The sequence below is a fragment of the Hemitrygon akajei genome, chromosome 11 (genome assembly GCF_048418815.1).
Source record: "Hemitrygon akajei chromosome 11, sHemAka1.3, whole genome shotgun sequence".
NCBI classification, from domain to species: domain Eukaryota; kingdom Metazoa; phylum Chordata; class Chondrichthyes; order Myliobatiformes; family Dasyatidae; genus Hemitrygon; species Hemitrygon akajei.
Genome location: NC_133134.1, coordinates 56,378,268 through 56,393,081, shown reverse-complemented (window position 1 = coordinate 56,393,081; position 14,814 = coordinate 56,378,268). Strand labels below are relative to the sequence as shown.

Here is a 14,814-nt window from a genome sequence, read left to right as displayed (position 1 = left end):
GGTTAGAGAGACTGGGCTTGTACACGCTGGAATTAAGGAGATTGAGAGGGGATCTGATTGAAACATATAAGATTATTAAGGGATTGGACAAGATAGAGGCAGGAAATATGTTCCAGATGCTGGGAGAGTCCAGTACCAGAGGGCATGATTTGAGAATAAGGGGTAGGTCATTTAGGACAGAGTTAAAGAAAAACTTCTTCTCCCAGAGAGTTGTGGGGGTCTGGAATGCACTGCCTCGGAAGGTAGTGGAGGCCAATTCTCTGGAGGCTTTCAAGAAGGAGCTAGATAGGTATCTTATGGATAGGGGAATCAAGGGATATGGGGACAAGGCAGGAACTGGGTATTGATAGTAATTGATCAGCCATGATCTCAAAATGGCGGTGCAGGCTCGAAGGGCCGAATGGTCTACTTCTGCACCTATTGTCTATTGTCTATCATTTAAGGATGTGAAACTCTGGATTCTCAATTTTTGGCATTCATGATGCCACAGCGCAACAAAAGGTGATGCATATACTCTTCAAGGATGATGACTTGTTTCAGTCAAGGGAGTGAGAAGAGTGGTTGCTTGAGTGGAACCAAGTTGGTGTGGATGTCCAAGATGGTTAAGCCAGCATAGACTGCAGAAGACCATCATTTTCAGTATGCAGAATCAGCTACAAGCTCAATTCTTTAGTGGCTACTGAAGGATGGAGGTGATACTTAAATTCTGGTTTTGTGTGGTGTATCCTACATTTAAACATCCAGTGTGCATGGTTTAGAGATTTAAAAAATCCTGTTGTCTTTACCCTTACTACAAAATAGCATGTGGACTTTGACTAAAAAGGGAAAGCAACAGAAAGAAAGCCCAGTAGCTTCTATTGATCAAACAGTGCAATTTTTCTCTATTTAACAACCCTCTACTCTTTATTCTGTCCTAATCAATTAATGTTAATGGCGTCCTTAAGCTGTGTGATGTTCCATTAGGCATTGGGATCCAGTGAGTGGCTGAAAAGTTTTCAGGTGCTCCAACCTTTGAACTATGCTAAGCTGCAGTGTATCTACCTCTAACCTCTATTTAAATATAAATGAAGCCCCTGTGCTAAGAACCTAGGCAAATCCTGTTCTACTTTTATGGGAAATCTTAAAGGCTGCAAATAAAGTAGTCTACAAGTTAATGTTTAATCCTAGCAACTAATTGAAAGTGATGCTTACTTGATTTTAATACTAGATTAAAGGATGTAACTGTAAATAAACTTTGGTATTTATGGTAGGACTGCAATAAGTGGGGGGGGGGAGGAGATGAACTGGAAATATAAGGATGGAGTTAAAGGAAAAGAGAATAAGAAAAGTTAAGAAAGACAACAGAATTAAAGGGGCAGAAAGCTCAGGAAGGGATCGGAGAGTATGGCCAAGTGCAATAGGGATCGATGTGAGAAGCGAGGGGAGTAATAGATTAAAAGTATTATATATGAATGCATGAAGTATAAGAAATAAAGTGGATGAGCTTGAGGCTCAGTTGGAAATTGGCAAGTATGATGTAGGAATAACAGACATGGCTGCACGAGGACCAGGGCTGGGAAATGAATATTCAAGGATATACATCCTATCGAAAGGACAAACAGGTGGGCAGAGGGGGTGGGGTGGCTCTGCTGGTGAGGAATGAAATTCAGTCCCTTGCGAGGGGTGACATGGAATCAGGAGATGTAGAGTCAGTATGGATAGAACTGAGATATTGTAAGGGCAAAAACTCCCTAATGGGCATTATCTACAGGCCCCTAAATAGTAGCCTTGGATATAGGGTGCAAGTTGAATTAGCATGTCGTGAAGGTAATGCTACGATTGTAATGGGGGATTTCAACATGCAGGTAGACTGGGAAAATCAGGTTGGAACTAGACCCCCAAGAAAGGGGGTTTGTGGAGTGCCACCGAGATGGATTCTTAGTGCAGCTTGTACTGGAGCCTACCAGGGAGAAGGCAATTCTGGATCTAGTGTTGTGTAATGAACCAGATTTGATAAGGGAACTCAAGGTAAAGGAGCCATTAGGTGATAGTGACCATAATATGATAAATTTTAATCTACAATTTGAGAGGGAGAAGGGAAAATCGGAAGTGTCACTATTACAGCTGAACAAAGGGGATTATGGAGCCACGAGGGAGGAACTAGCCAAAGTTGACTTTAAGGATACCCTAGCAGGAATGACAGTGGAACAACAATGGCAAGTATTTGAACAGTTAGTAGGAAAAATAAAAATAAATAGGCCCATTATAGTTAACCCAGTCCACACGTGTATAAGTTGGAGCTCATCTTGAAGTTTGTGGTCTGTGTAAAAGCATACACCACCAAAGGTCTCTCAAAATCCCTTTCGAACAAATGGGCTCCCCCACAGGAATATTGGTCCTTCCCCTTGAAGGAATTCATCTGCACAAAGCACCTTGTGGTACAGGGACATCATCCTCATCCATCTTCCATTTTACACCCAAAAGACCCCGATTCACATCAGTGTCCATCACATGCTAAAAGACTGCTCTTACAGAACTGCTAAAATGAAATATTTAGAGTATAGCAGTAAAAATCTTAACCAGGGCATTACAATAAATAGATAAAAGGTGTTGAAATCAGCTTCACATTCTCTATATCCTGTAATTCCTAGTGCTGCTATAAAGCCATTGTTCACGTAACTAACATTTTAGAACAGGGATGAGGAGGAATTTCTCTAGCCCGAGGGTGGTAAATCTGTGAAATTCATTACCACAGATGACTGTGGAGACCAGATCACTGGGTATATTTAAAGCGGAGATTCATAGGTTCCTGTTAAGAGTGTCAAAGTTTACAGTGAAAAGGAGGAGAATGGGTTGAGAGGGAAAATAAATCACCCTTGATCAAATAGACTTAATGAGCTGAATGCTGCCCTCATCTTATGGTCGTATTGTAACCCCCACACGTATAATTGTACAACGAGTCTGTCTGTGCTGATCTATTCTTGCTTTGTCTGGAATACAGACATTATGTGCGGGTGGTATCTCATTATCTGAACACACTTTGCTATTTTTATGATTCTGTGTTTAGTACCAAACATCCCAAAATTTTGAACCCTCAGTACAAATAATGAGGTCCAGCCAATTATAAAACGTGGAAGTCAATAGGATGGCCTGAAACTTAAAAGGTATATTCATTAGGAGGTAGTGACCATAATATGATAAGTTTTAATCTACAATTTGAGAGGGAGAAGGGAAAATCGGAAGTGTCAGTATTACAGTTGAACAAAGGGGACTATGGAGCCATGAGGCCAAAGTTGACTGGAAGGATACCCTGGCAGGGATGACAGTGGAATAACAATGGCAGGTATTTCTGGGAATAACACAGAAGGTGCAGGATCAGTTCATTCCAAAGAGGAAGAAAGATTCTAAGGGGAGTAGGGGACAACCGTGGCTAACAAGGGAAGTCAAGGACAGTTTAAAAATAAAAGAGAAGTATAACTTAGCAAAGATGAGCAGGAAGCCAGAGGATTGGGAAACTTTTAAAGAGCAACAGAAGATAACTAAAAAGGCAATACAGGGAGAAAAGATGAGGTACAAAGGTAAGCTAGCCAAGAATATAAAGGAGGATAGTAAAAGCTTCTGAAAAGTATGTGAAGAGGAAAAAATTAGTTAAGACCAAAGTTAGGCCCTTGAAGGCAGAAACGGGTGAATTTATTATGGGGAACAAGGAAATGGCAGACGAGTTGAACAGGTACTTTGGGTCTGTCTTCACTAGGGAAGACAAAGACAAATCCTCCAGATGTAGAAGTGGCCAGAGGACCTAGGGTAACGGAGGAACTGAAGGAAATTCACATTAGCCAGAAAATGGTGTTGGGTAGACTGTTGGGACTGAAGGCTGATAAATCCCCAGGGCCTGATGGTCTGCATCCCAGGGTACTTAAGGAGGTGGCTCTAGAAATCGTGGACACATTGGTAATCATTTTCCAATGGTCTACAGATTCAGGATCAGTTCCTGAGGACTGGAGGGTAGCTGTTATCCCACTTTTTAAGAAAGGAGGGAGAGAGAAAACAGGGAATTATAGACCAGTTAGCCTGACCTCAGTGGTGGGGAAGATGCTGGAGTCAATTATAAAAGATGAAATAGCGGCACATTTGGATAGCAGTAACAGGATCGGTCCGAGTCAGCATGGATTTACGAAGGGGAAATCATGCTTGACTAATCTTCTGGAATTTTTTGAGGATGTAATTATGAAAATGGACAAGGGAGAACCAGTGGATGTAGTGTACCTGGACTTTCAGAAAGCCTTTGATAAGGTCCCACATAGGAGATTATTGGGCAAAATTAGAGCACATGGTATTGGGGATAGGGTACTAACATGGATAGAAAATTGGTTGGCAGACAGGAAACAAAGAGCAGGGATTAACGGGTCCTTTTCAGAATGGCAGGTAGTGACTAGTGGGGTACCATAAGGCTTGGTGCTGGGACTGCAGCTATTTACAATATACATTAATGATTTAGATGAAGGGATTAAAAGTAACATTTGCAAATTTGCAGATGACACAAAGCAGGGTGGCAGTGTGAAATATGAGGAGGATGTTAGGAGAATGCAGGGTGACTTGCACAGGTTGGGTGAGTGGGCAGATGCAGCTTAATGTGGATAAATGAGAGGTTATCCACTTTGGTGGCAAGAACAGGAAGGCAGATTACTATCTGAATGGAGTCAAGTTAGGAAAAGGGGAAATACAACAAGATCTAGGTGTTCTTGTACATCAGTCACTGAAAGTAAGCATGCAGGTACAGCAGGCAGTGAAGAAAACTAATGGCATGTTGGCCTTCATAACAAGGGGAGTTGAGTATAGGAACAAAGAGGTCCATCTGCAGTTGCACAGGGTTCTGGTGAGACCACACCTGGAGTATTGTGTTCAGATTTGGTCTCCAAATTTGAGGAAGGACATTCTTGCTATTGAGGGAGTGCAGCGTAGGTTCACGAGGTTAATTCCTGGGATGGCGGGACTGTCATATGTTGAAAGATTGGAGCGACTGGGCTTGTATACACTGGAATTTAGAAGGATGAGAGGGGATCTGATTGAAGCATATAAGATTATTAAGGGATTGGACATGCTAAAGGCAGAAAACATGTTCCCGATGTTGGGGGAGTCCAGAACCAGAGGCCACAGTTTAAGAATAAGGGGTAGGCCATTTAGAATGGAATTCAGGAAAAACTTCTTCACCCAGAGAGTTGTGGATTTATGGAATGCTCTGCCTCAGAAGGCAGTGGAGGCTAATTCTCTGGATGCTTTCAAGAAAGAGTTAGGTAGAGCTCTTAAAGATAGTGGAGTCAAGAGATATGGGGAGAAGGCAGGAACGGGGTACTTATTGTGGATGATCAGCCATGATCACATTGAATGGCGGTGCTGGCTCGAAGGGCCGAATGGCCTACTCCTGTACCTATTGTCTATTGAGAGAAAATCACAACTATTCCTGTTTTCCTCCTCCTCCCCCCCCTTTTTTTTTAAAGGAAATGTACTACCCCAGAAATTGCTGTCGGAGAATAGTCATAAGCAACTCAAGTTGTCAGAAAACACATTAAATAAACATTTTATTCAGTTTGGAAACAATCATAGCCTTATCAATACTGCACAGCAGAAAAGTCTTTATAAACCACTATCACTTATTGTATCTATTCCTTAAAATTACATCAACTAATTTTTCACCCATTCCCAAATCTTTGGCAGTTTGATTTTCATTATAAAAATATTAAGATTATCCTATCTCTAACACCACGCAGCATATCACAAATCAAATGCATCACACCTGTTCCAAGAGTAAAGTAATCAAGTTCTGGCCACCACCAAACTTTGAGCACAAGAATGCTCACTCCAGTTTATGCAGCATTAATTTCAAATCCACAACATAATTCAGGTGAGCCATACATATATCTTCCAGAAAACTAGGTTGCAATTACTCAGTTACAACCCAAAAGCTTGGTTCTCATTATCTGATTGGTGAAGGGAGCAGCAAGTCCAATAAAAGGGCTCAGCCCTGTGGTTTCCATTTCTGCTCCTGCTTGCTATTCACTGACTCCTTTTTCAAAGTAACTCAGCTATTAACAGTTTCATAAGGAAATTAAAGCATTGCAAAAGGATATCGGTGATCAGTACACATTAACCTTGTAATAAGGAAGAAAAACTGATCTAGATATAAAAATACATTTTTAAAAGTTGTATTTAACCTAAAACACATAATCCAAATAAAAATTATTTTGTCACATGTACAAGGTCATTTTATACTAATACTATATAGAAAACATTAGTAGCCAGTGTTATAACTATTATGTGTTGCATCAGTCAGTGTCAGTATGGCACAAACTTCATCTGTAGAATGGAAAAATTTCCATTTTTAACCTATCCAGTTTCCTGTGTTTATGGCTCCAGCACACGGTTCACTCTTCTGTAAAGCAACTCTCCAGCTTTGGCCTCATGATTAGAAGATGGAATAGTGCTTCAGACTGGTTCTTCCTTCCTTGTTGTTCTGCTCCACCTCCTTGCTGGACAGTCCACTTGACAACCTTATGATCACATTCACAATTTTTATCCCATCCAATCTTCCTGATAAATTGTTTTCAGTGTAGAGTTAGTGAGACAATCCACTGGTGGACGGTTTATGATTGTGAACAGGTCATTGGACCTCTTTGTTCTCCAAAAATATCATCTTGCTCTATTCTATGTGAAGCACTTCAGCCTGAAGAACACTTCCTTCAGTTCCATGTATTACCACAAGCATACTTGTGCTAACTGAAGCTTGCTTCCTATGTTTCCAGTTTGGCACATTTGGTATTCAGGTCTCCAACTTCCTGATGATAATACAAGTGAAAGAGCCTCTCATGGCTGCATACCTGCATTGCTTCATATGTATGCAGCAGCAGCTTTGGGAATCTAGATGTGAAGTACTGCACAAACTGGTCTGGTATCTCTCCCAGTGTCTCTTGTACCTCCAGTGGTAGTTCATGGTAGTGATGTTTCTGTGGAGTCATATTTATTACAAGAACAATTTTCAAATGTTTCTTTGGAATGCTTTGGAAGTTCCCATTAATATTAAGGTACAAGAATCAAGCAGGCACAGCAAAGACCCCTCATCTTAGGTGTCTTCAAATTGCTCACAATCACTGCATTTTAGGATTTATTCTCTTGTGTTTATGTCTCCATTACAAATTAAAACTACAGGCCATTCATTTTTGGACTGCTCTCAGGATTTTCTTCTGTCTCATTGCAATTCTTCCCAACCTCTAAAGCTTTAAATCTACCCATATCATCTTCTCTAACACTTTTACATACCCCAATGCCTTTGGATTATTGATGTATGAGGTTTTGATGAGGGTAACAATGGACAACCTGTTCCTCACCTTATTTCTCATGGCTCGGAGAAGATCACGCACAGAGTTTCCTTTGTACGTCCGAAATTTTCTCAAGTCTTGGGAAGAAGAAAAAAAATCACTAGGACTTTTCTACATTTAGATCTGTACATTAATAATACATTGTCCACAATCTTGCAGTACCTCACCTGTCTGTAAGGGAATGGAGATATGCATCCTCCAATTTGTTCTTACCACTGTTCTTCCACCAGACTCCAACCTACAAATAATTGGCCCTTCCACTGGTTCCTTTTCTATCCGATCACTCACATCCTAATACAATAAAACAGCATCTTAGTATCTACATCATCAAAGAGTTATTTTACACATTTCAGGGGTGTTTCAGGCTGTAGCTAAAGAAATTTGAGCATAGTATAAGTACTAAATATGAAATCATGAACATAAGCAGTCCAACAGGATGCAGTTTGCTGATGATTGTACAAAGTTTAATTCTGTTCTATGTGTAACTCTTTGACAATTGAAACAATTTATTTATTCATGCAGCAATACTTTGACAACATTCAGACATGACTGAAAAGTGGAAAGTAATATTTGCATCACAGAAGTGATGCATTGACCATCTCAAAGACATTACCTTTGCTGAAGCTTAACCTCTGAACAGAAACTCAATTGGATAGAGCTAGGCCAGAGGCTGGAAATCCTGCAGCAGGTAACTTGCTTTTTGATCTCTATAATGCATACTGCCACTCTAAACAAGGCATACACAAGCAACATAACGGAATTCCATAAGACCTTGGAACAGAATCAGGCTGTTTGCCCATCGAGTCTGCTCTTCCATTCCATCATGGCTGATCTGTTATTCTCCTGCCTTTCCCCATAACTTTTGACACACTGACTAATCAAGAACCTATCAACCTCTGCTTTAAATATACCCAATGACTCGGCCTCCACAGATGTGGCAAAGAACTCCACAGATTTACCACCCTCCAACTAAAGATATTACTCCTCTTCTCGTTTTAAACAGACATTCCTCTATTCTGAAGCTGTGCCCTCTAGTCCTAGACTCCCCAGTTATAGGAAACATCTCCACATTCACTGTATCTAGGCATTTCAATATTCAATAAGTTTCTTCTAAACTCAAGTAAGTACAGGCTCAGGGCCATCAAATGGTCCTCATACTTTATCCTTTAATTCCTGGATCATTCTCGTGAACCTCCTCTGGACCACTCACAATACTCCAAGTGCAGTCTGACCAATGCCTTACATTACATCCCTGCTTTTATATTCTAGTCCTCTTGAAATGACTGTTAACATTGCATTTACTTTCCTTACCACCATCTCAACCTGTAAGTTAACCTTTAGGGAATCCTGCACAAGGACTTCCAAGTCCCTTTCACCTCTGATTTTTGAATTTTCTCCCAGTTTAGAAAATAGTCTACACCTTTAATTATTCTACCTAAGTACATGACTATACACTTCCCTACACTATATTCATCTGTCACTTCTTTGCCCATTCTTCTAATCTGTTGAAGTCCTGCAGACTCCCTGCTTCATTAACACTACCTGCTCCTCCACCTATCTTCACCTCATCCACAAACTTGGCCACAAAGCTATCACTTCCACCATCCAAATCATTAACATACAACGTGAAAAGAAGTGGTCCCAACACTGGCCCCTGCAGAACACCACTCGTCACCGGGAGCCAACCAGGCCCACTTTATTCCCCTCTTTCCTTCCTGCCAGTCAGCCAATCTTCCATCCATGCTCATACCTTTCCTGTAATACCCTGGGTTCATATCTTGTTAAACCGCCTCATGTGTGGCACGTTGTCAAAGGCCTTCTGAAAATCCAAGTAACAACATCCACTGCCTCCCTTTTCAGTCTGGATGAGAACAGCACTAATGACTCTCAAGAAGCTCAACACCATTCAGCACTTCCCATTCATTCTGTTCACCACTGAACGATGGACTGATTAATAATATGAGTGCCATCCCCACCCCCCTTCCTTTGCAGCTACACTCAGTTGGAACAAATTATCCATAGTTAATCCTGAAGCCAATCAGCAGGCTCTGGTTGAGGGAAGTGCTCCTAAATATACTTTTTATTAAAAGTAAAAGATGTTGAGCTAATCTACTGGTTTTGATCTATTATGCTAGTATGCAATAATGTGCCTAGGCAATGTACAAAATGTAGAAAATAAACTTTATTTTCACTTTCCATATGCACCACATTGAACTGGTTGATTTTCCCGAGTGGAATTTACCTGAAAGAACTGAAGCTGCTTTTCTTTAGTCCAGAAAAAGGGATGTTTCAGGACACACTGAGTAGAGGGTCGTCGCTGTGGATTGTCACTGATCATTTGTTCGATTAGGTGCTTACCCACAATATTCTCTGAAACAAAGTTAGAACAATATAACTCCTTCATTTTAAACTAATTTTAGCTATTGGACTATGAGAGCACCATTGAAAACCCTAATCTTCTTACCCTGATTTGTATAAGCACATTCTAATAGGAGATGGTGAACAATTAAAGGAGACACAGTAAGAACAGGTGCCTCAGGTTAATGGATACCCTCTTTGAAATAAAATAATTGAGATTTAATCTGATGCCCTGTTGGCTCAGTATCACAGGTCCCAACTGACTCATTAGATTACTGGATAGTTTAAACATAATCTCTGCAATAATTTTTATTTTTTCATTGTAAAAGCTTATAGTACACTTTCTTATGATCACTTGGTTGCAGCGACTATTCCCTTCTGCAGCAAACAAAGTGTGCTGAGGATTCCAGCAACACACCAGAGTTTACGAAAGGGATTAGGAAGGTTGATGTGAATGTATTTGGGGATTAAGTATCCAAGTCTCTCACTTAAGGCATTTCTGAACATATAAGGATCACATAAATATTGTAGCACAGAAACAGACTATTTGTTTATTGAGTTCATGCTAGGTCTCAGCAAGAGCAACCCAACTGGTTCTTTTCCCCAGACCTTTCTTTGCAGCTTTGTGATTTTCCACTGAATTCCCCTTTAAAAGCAGTGATTACTCATACTGTCTACTCATTGTTGAATACCCCATTCTTGTTCTTTTGCCAGTCAACTTAGATCTGTGTCCAATGGAAAGAGTTTCTCTTTATTCACTCTCAACGATCACCCCAATAATCCCATTCTATTTATTCTCTTCTACATCCTTTCTAGACCTTTACAGATCCTTTTAGTGTAGTGACCAGAATTGGATGCACCATTCCATTGTTGTTCCTGTTTATACCTTCTAGCAGCATCCCCAGACCAACGTTAATAAACTGGTTGGACTGTAGTTGCTGAGGTTATCATTGGATCTTTTATAATTAGTGCTGCAACACTGGCAATGATTTAATCTTCAGAGCTGGAACATTATGTCCATGATAGGATACATCTCATCTACTTTAATCAGAAACGCCCACCTTTTCAGTATCTCCTTCATATTAGTTTAGCCTATCCAGTATTTTAATTTTTCCCTATTTTATTGTAACTTTGGCAGCAACCTGTAAAGACAGATATGAAGCATTAATTCAGGACCAATGCCACGTGTTCATGCCTCGCTATGCGTATATTTTTGATCTCTCATTGACTCCATTCTCCTCGTAATACCTGTATGTTATTTACCTATCTTGTTTTAGCTTCATCTTAAATCTCCATTCCCTTTTATTATCTGGGGAACTCCAGTTTTGATTGCTGTACTTTCCAATCTAGTGGTATATACCTAGGCAATACCTAAATTGTCTCCAAAGGATCTCCATTGATTAATTACAATTTAATCTACCAGTCTTGATTTCAATTTACAATGGTCAAATCCATTTTAACCCTTTGAAATTATAATTGCTCCAGTTCTTCTACATTAATATCATTTACCAAAGTTAATCTAAATTTTATGATACCAAGGTCACTTGGCCTGAATCATTATCCCACTGACAGTTGCTTTACACAATCCACTTCATTCTGCAGAAACAAATTCAGCCATATTTCCTTCTTCACTGGGCTGGAAATGTACTGATAGAGAAAGTCCCGCTAAGCACACTTAAGAAATTCTTTCTCCTCTGCCCATTTTTTGTTACTTCAATCCATATTAGATTAGTGCAGCCCCTCATTACTACTCCCCTATAACTCTGTAATTTTTCCGCAAATTTGCTCCTCAATATTCTGCACATTAGTGGTATTAATTAGAATACAATTAGAGGCATCGATATTTGGCACTTTTACATTACAACAGATGCCATCTCAGCGTTGTTCAATTAGAAGGTGATTAAAACCACAGGACTATTTGTGTAGTTATGAAGGTTCCTACTATATTAATAACTATGCAGCAGTTTCATTCTAAGAACAAATAAGTGTTCCTACAGTTGCCTCACCGTCTTACAACTATATTACAAACCTATCTGGATAAGGCTGAAACAATACTTTCAATGACTGCAGTTAGACTCCTGGCAAGATTCTATAGATTTTTCATTGGGTTAGCTGTTGGCAGTAAACCAAAGCCAAGCTTTGAGAAATAGCTAATTAACTAATAACAGATCCAAAAGTGCACAGCTCAGTTGCTTTTGGCAGTCTGGCCAGAACCTACCATTTTGTGCTGACAATGACTGGGTGTAAATTCCAGGCTATAATTATCAAAATTTATAAACAAAAATTCATTTTTTTTACCATGTGTCTCTTGTTCAAAATGTTCTAATGTGTACCGCCCTAATGAGATATTACTCTGTCGCCTGAACGATTCTCCAAATGGATGCTTTCCTTCGGAAACAACATAATAAAAGACACAGCCAGCTGAGAAAATGTCGATTGCATATGTCTGTTGGGAAAAATAGCAGCGTCACACATCAATACATAATCAACAGACCAACTTAATTACATTGATTACTCTTTTTGTAAAGTAATTATTCTGCTTGTACCACCTCTAACAAACATCATTGGTAAACTCTGCATGTCCACTTTCAGTCATTGAAACCCATTCCTGTCATTAGCCCTGCTCATTCTCAAATCTCCCAGACTTGCTTATTTGTCCTTAATCCTATGTCAGTTGTGTGCCCTTATCCTGAATCCTAATGCCAGTGTGCTCAAAGTTTAAAGTTCAAAGTAAATTTGTTATCAAAGTATAATATGTCACCAGATACAACCCTAATATTTGTTTTCTTGCAGGCATACACAATAACTTCAAGAAACAGAATAGAATCAATGAAAGACTGCACCTAACAGGAGAGACAAAAATACAATGTACCAAACTGCAAACACAAAAGAAAAAAAACTAAGAACAACAATAATAAACATATAAACAATAAATATTGAGAACATGAGATGAAGAGTGTTTGAAAGTGAGTCCATAGATTGTGGAAACAGTTCAGTGAAGGGACAAGTGAAGTTAATCCCTCTGGTACAAGAGCCTGATGGTTGAAAGGTAATAACTGTGTCCTTGTCCGGAACTCTTATGTCTGATGTCCATACTTGCCCTGAATCCTTAAGTCTGTTGTGCATACCTGTCCTGAATCCTGATGTCTGTTGTGTGTACCTGTCCTGAATCCTGATATCTGTTGTGAATCCTTGTCCTGAATCCTGAAGTCAGTTGTGTGTACCTGACCTGAATCCTGATGTCTGTTGTGTGTCCCTGTCCTGAATCCTGATATCTGTTGTGAATCCTTGTCCTGAATCCTGAAGTCAGTTGTGTGTACCTGACCTGAATCCTGATGTCTGTTGTGTGTCCCTGTCCTGAATCCTGATATCTGTTGTGAATCCTTGTCCTGAATCCTGAAGTCAGTTGTGTGTACCTGACCTGAATCCTGATGTCTGTTGTGTGTCCCTGTCCTGAATCCTGATATGGGTTGTTGTTCCTGTCCTGTAACGTGATAAGAACGTAAAGCATAAGAAATAGGAGCAGGAGTAGGCCATCTGGCCCCTTAAGCCTGCTCCACCATTCAATAAGATTATGGCTGATCTGACCATGGACTCATCTCCACCTGTGTTTTCCCTATAACCCTTATTTTCCCTACTATGCAAAAAAGTCTATCCAATCTTGTCTTTAATATATTTACTGAGGTATCCTCCATTGCTTCATTGGGCAGAGAATTCCACAGATTCACCAGTCTTTGGGAAAAGCAGTTCCTCCTCATCTCCATCCTAAATTTACTCCCCCGAATCTTGAGGCTACGTCTTCTAGTTCTAGTCTCACCTATCAGTGGATACAACCTTCCTGCCTCTAACTTACCTATCCCTTTCATAATTTTATATGTTTCTATAAGATCTCTTCTCATCCTATTGAATTCCAGCAAGTACAGTCCTAGGCAACTCAATCTCTCCTCATAGTCTAGCCCCTTCATGTTTGGAATCAACCTCGTGAACCTCCTCTGCACCACCTCCAAAGCCAGTAGTATATCCTTCCTCAAGTAAGGAGTAAGGAGACCAGAACTGCAAGCAGTACTCCAGATACGGCCTCACCAGTACCCTATACAGTTGCAACATCACTTTCCTGTTCTTAAATTCAATCCTTCTAGCAATGAAGGCCAACATTCTATTTGTCTTCTTGATAGCCTGCTGCACCTGCAAACCGACCATTTGTGATTCATGAACAAGCACTCCCAAGTCCTTTTACACAGCTGCATGCTGCAATCTTTTACCATTTAAATAATGATCTGATCTTCCATTTTTCCTTCCAAAGTGGATGACCTCGCATTTACCAACATTGTACTCCATCTGCCAGACCCTTGCCCATTCACTTAGCCTATCTATACCTCTCAGCAGCCTCTCCATATCCTTTGCACAGTTTGCTTTTCCACTCAATTTAGTGTCATCAGCAAACTTAGATACAGTACACTTGGTCCCCTCTTCTAGTTTGTTAATGTATATCATGAACATTTGTGGGCACACCGCTCTCCAATGATTGACAACCAGACAAACACTCATGTATCCCAATTTCCTGCTTTCTATGGTTCACCAATTCTCTATCCATGCTAATACATCACCCCAACTCTATGCATCCTTATCTTATGGATAAGGCTTTAACGTGGCACCTTATCGAACACCTCCTGGAAATCCAAGTAAATGATGTCCATCTGTTCCCCTCTGTCCACTGCGCTCATTATATCCTCAAAGAACTCCAGTAAGTTTGTCAAACAGGACCTGCCTTTGCTGAATCCATGCTGCGCTTGCTTGATGGATCCATTTCTTTCCAGATGCCTCGCAATGTCTTATTTAATGATAGCTTCAAGCATTTCCCCAACTACATATGTTAAACTAACTGGCCTATAGTTACCTGCCTTTTCCCTACATTCTTTTTTGAACAGTGGTGTGACATTCGCCTTCTTCCGATCCATCAGGACCTGCCCAGAGTCTAGAAAATTTTGGCAAATTATCACTAAAGCTTCAGATATAACCTCTGCCATTTCCTTCAATAGCCTAGGATGTATTCCATCAGGACCAGGGGACTTGTCTATCTTTAGGTCCACAAGTCTTTAGAGAT

General features: G+C 40.2%; 1 protein-coding gene across 4 annotated transcripts in view; it reads right to left on the bottom strand.

The window, feature by feature from the left end:
• Nucleotides 1-5,541: 5,541 nt before the first annotated feature.
• The window catches only part of ern2 (endoplasmic reticulum to nucleus signaling 2), a 95,563-nt gene continuing 86,290 nt past the window's right edge, over nt 5,542-14,814 (bottom strand). For 3 of the 4 annotated variants that reach the window (XM_073060916.1, XM_073060917.1, XM_073060918.1), the window contains exons 18-23: nt 13,132-13,194; nt 12,009-12,156; nt 9,595-9,722; nt 7,520-7,643; nt 7,362-7,429; nt 5,542-6,980 (exon numbers count right to left, since the gene is read on the bottom strand). In XM_073060916.1, the coding sequence (XP_072917017.1) occupies nt 6,768-6,980; nt 7,362-7,429; nt 7,520-7,643; nt 9,595-9,722; nt 12,009-12,156; nt 13,132-13,194 (744 nt within the window). In that variant the 3' untranslated portion in view covers nt 5,542-6,767. The remainder of the gene's footprint in view (nt 6,981-7,361; nt 7,430-7,519; nt 7,644-9,594; nt 9,723-12,008; nt 12,157-13,131; nt 13,195-14,814) is intronic. The other variant, XM_073060919.1, reaches the window with a different exon arrangement.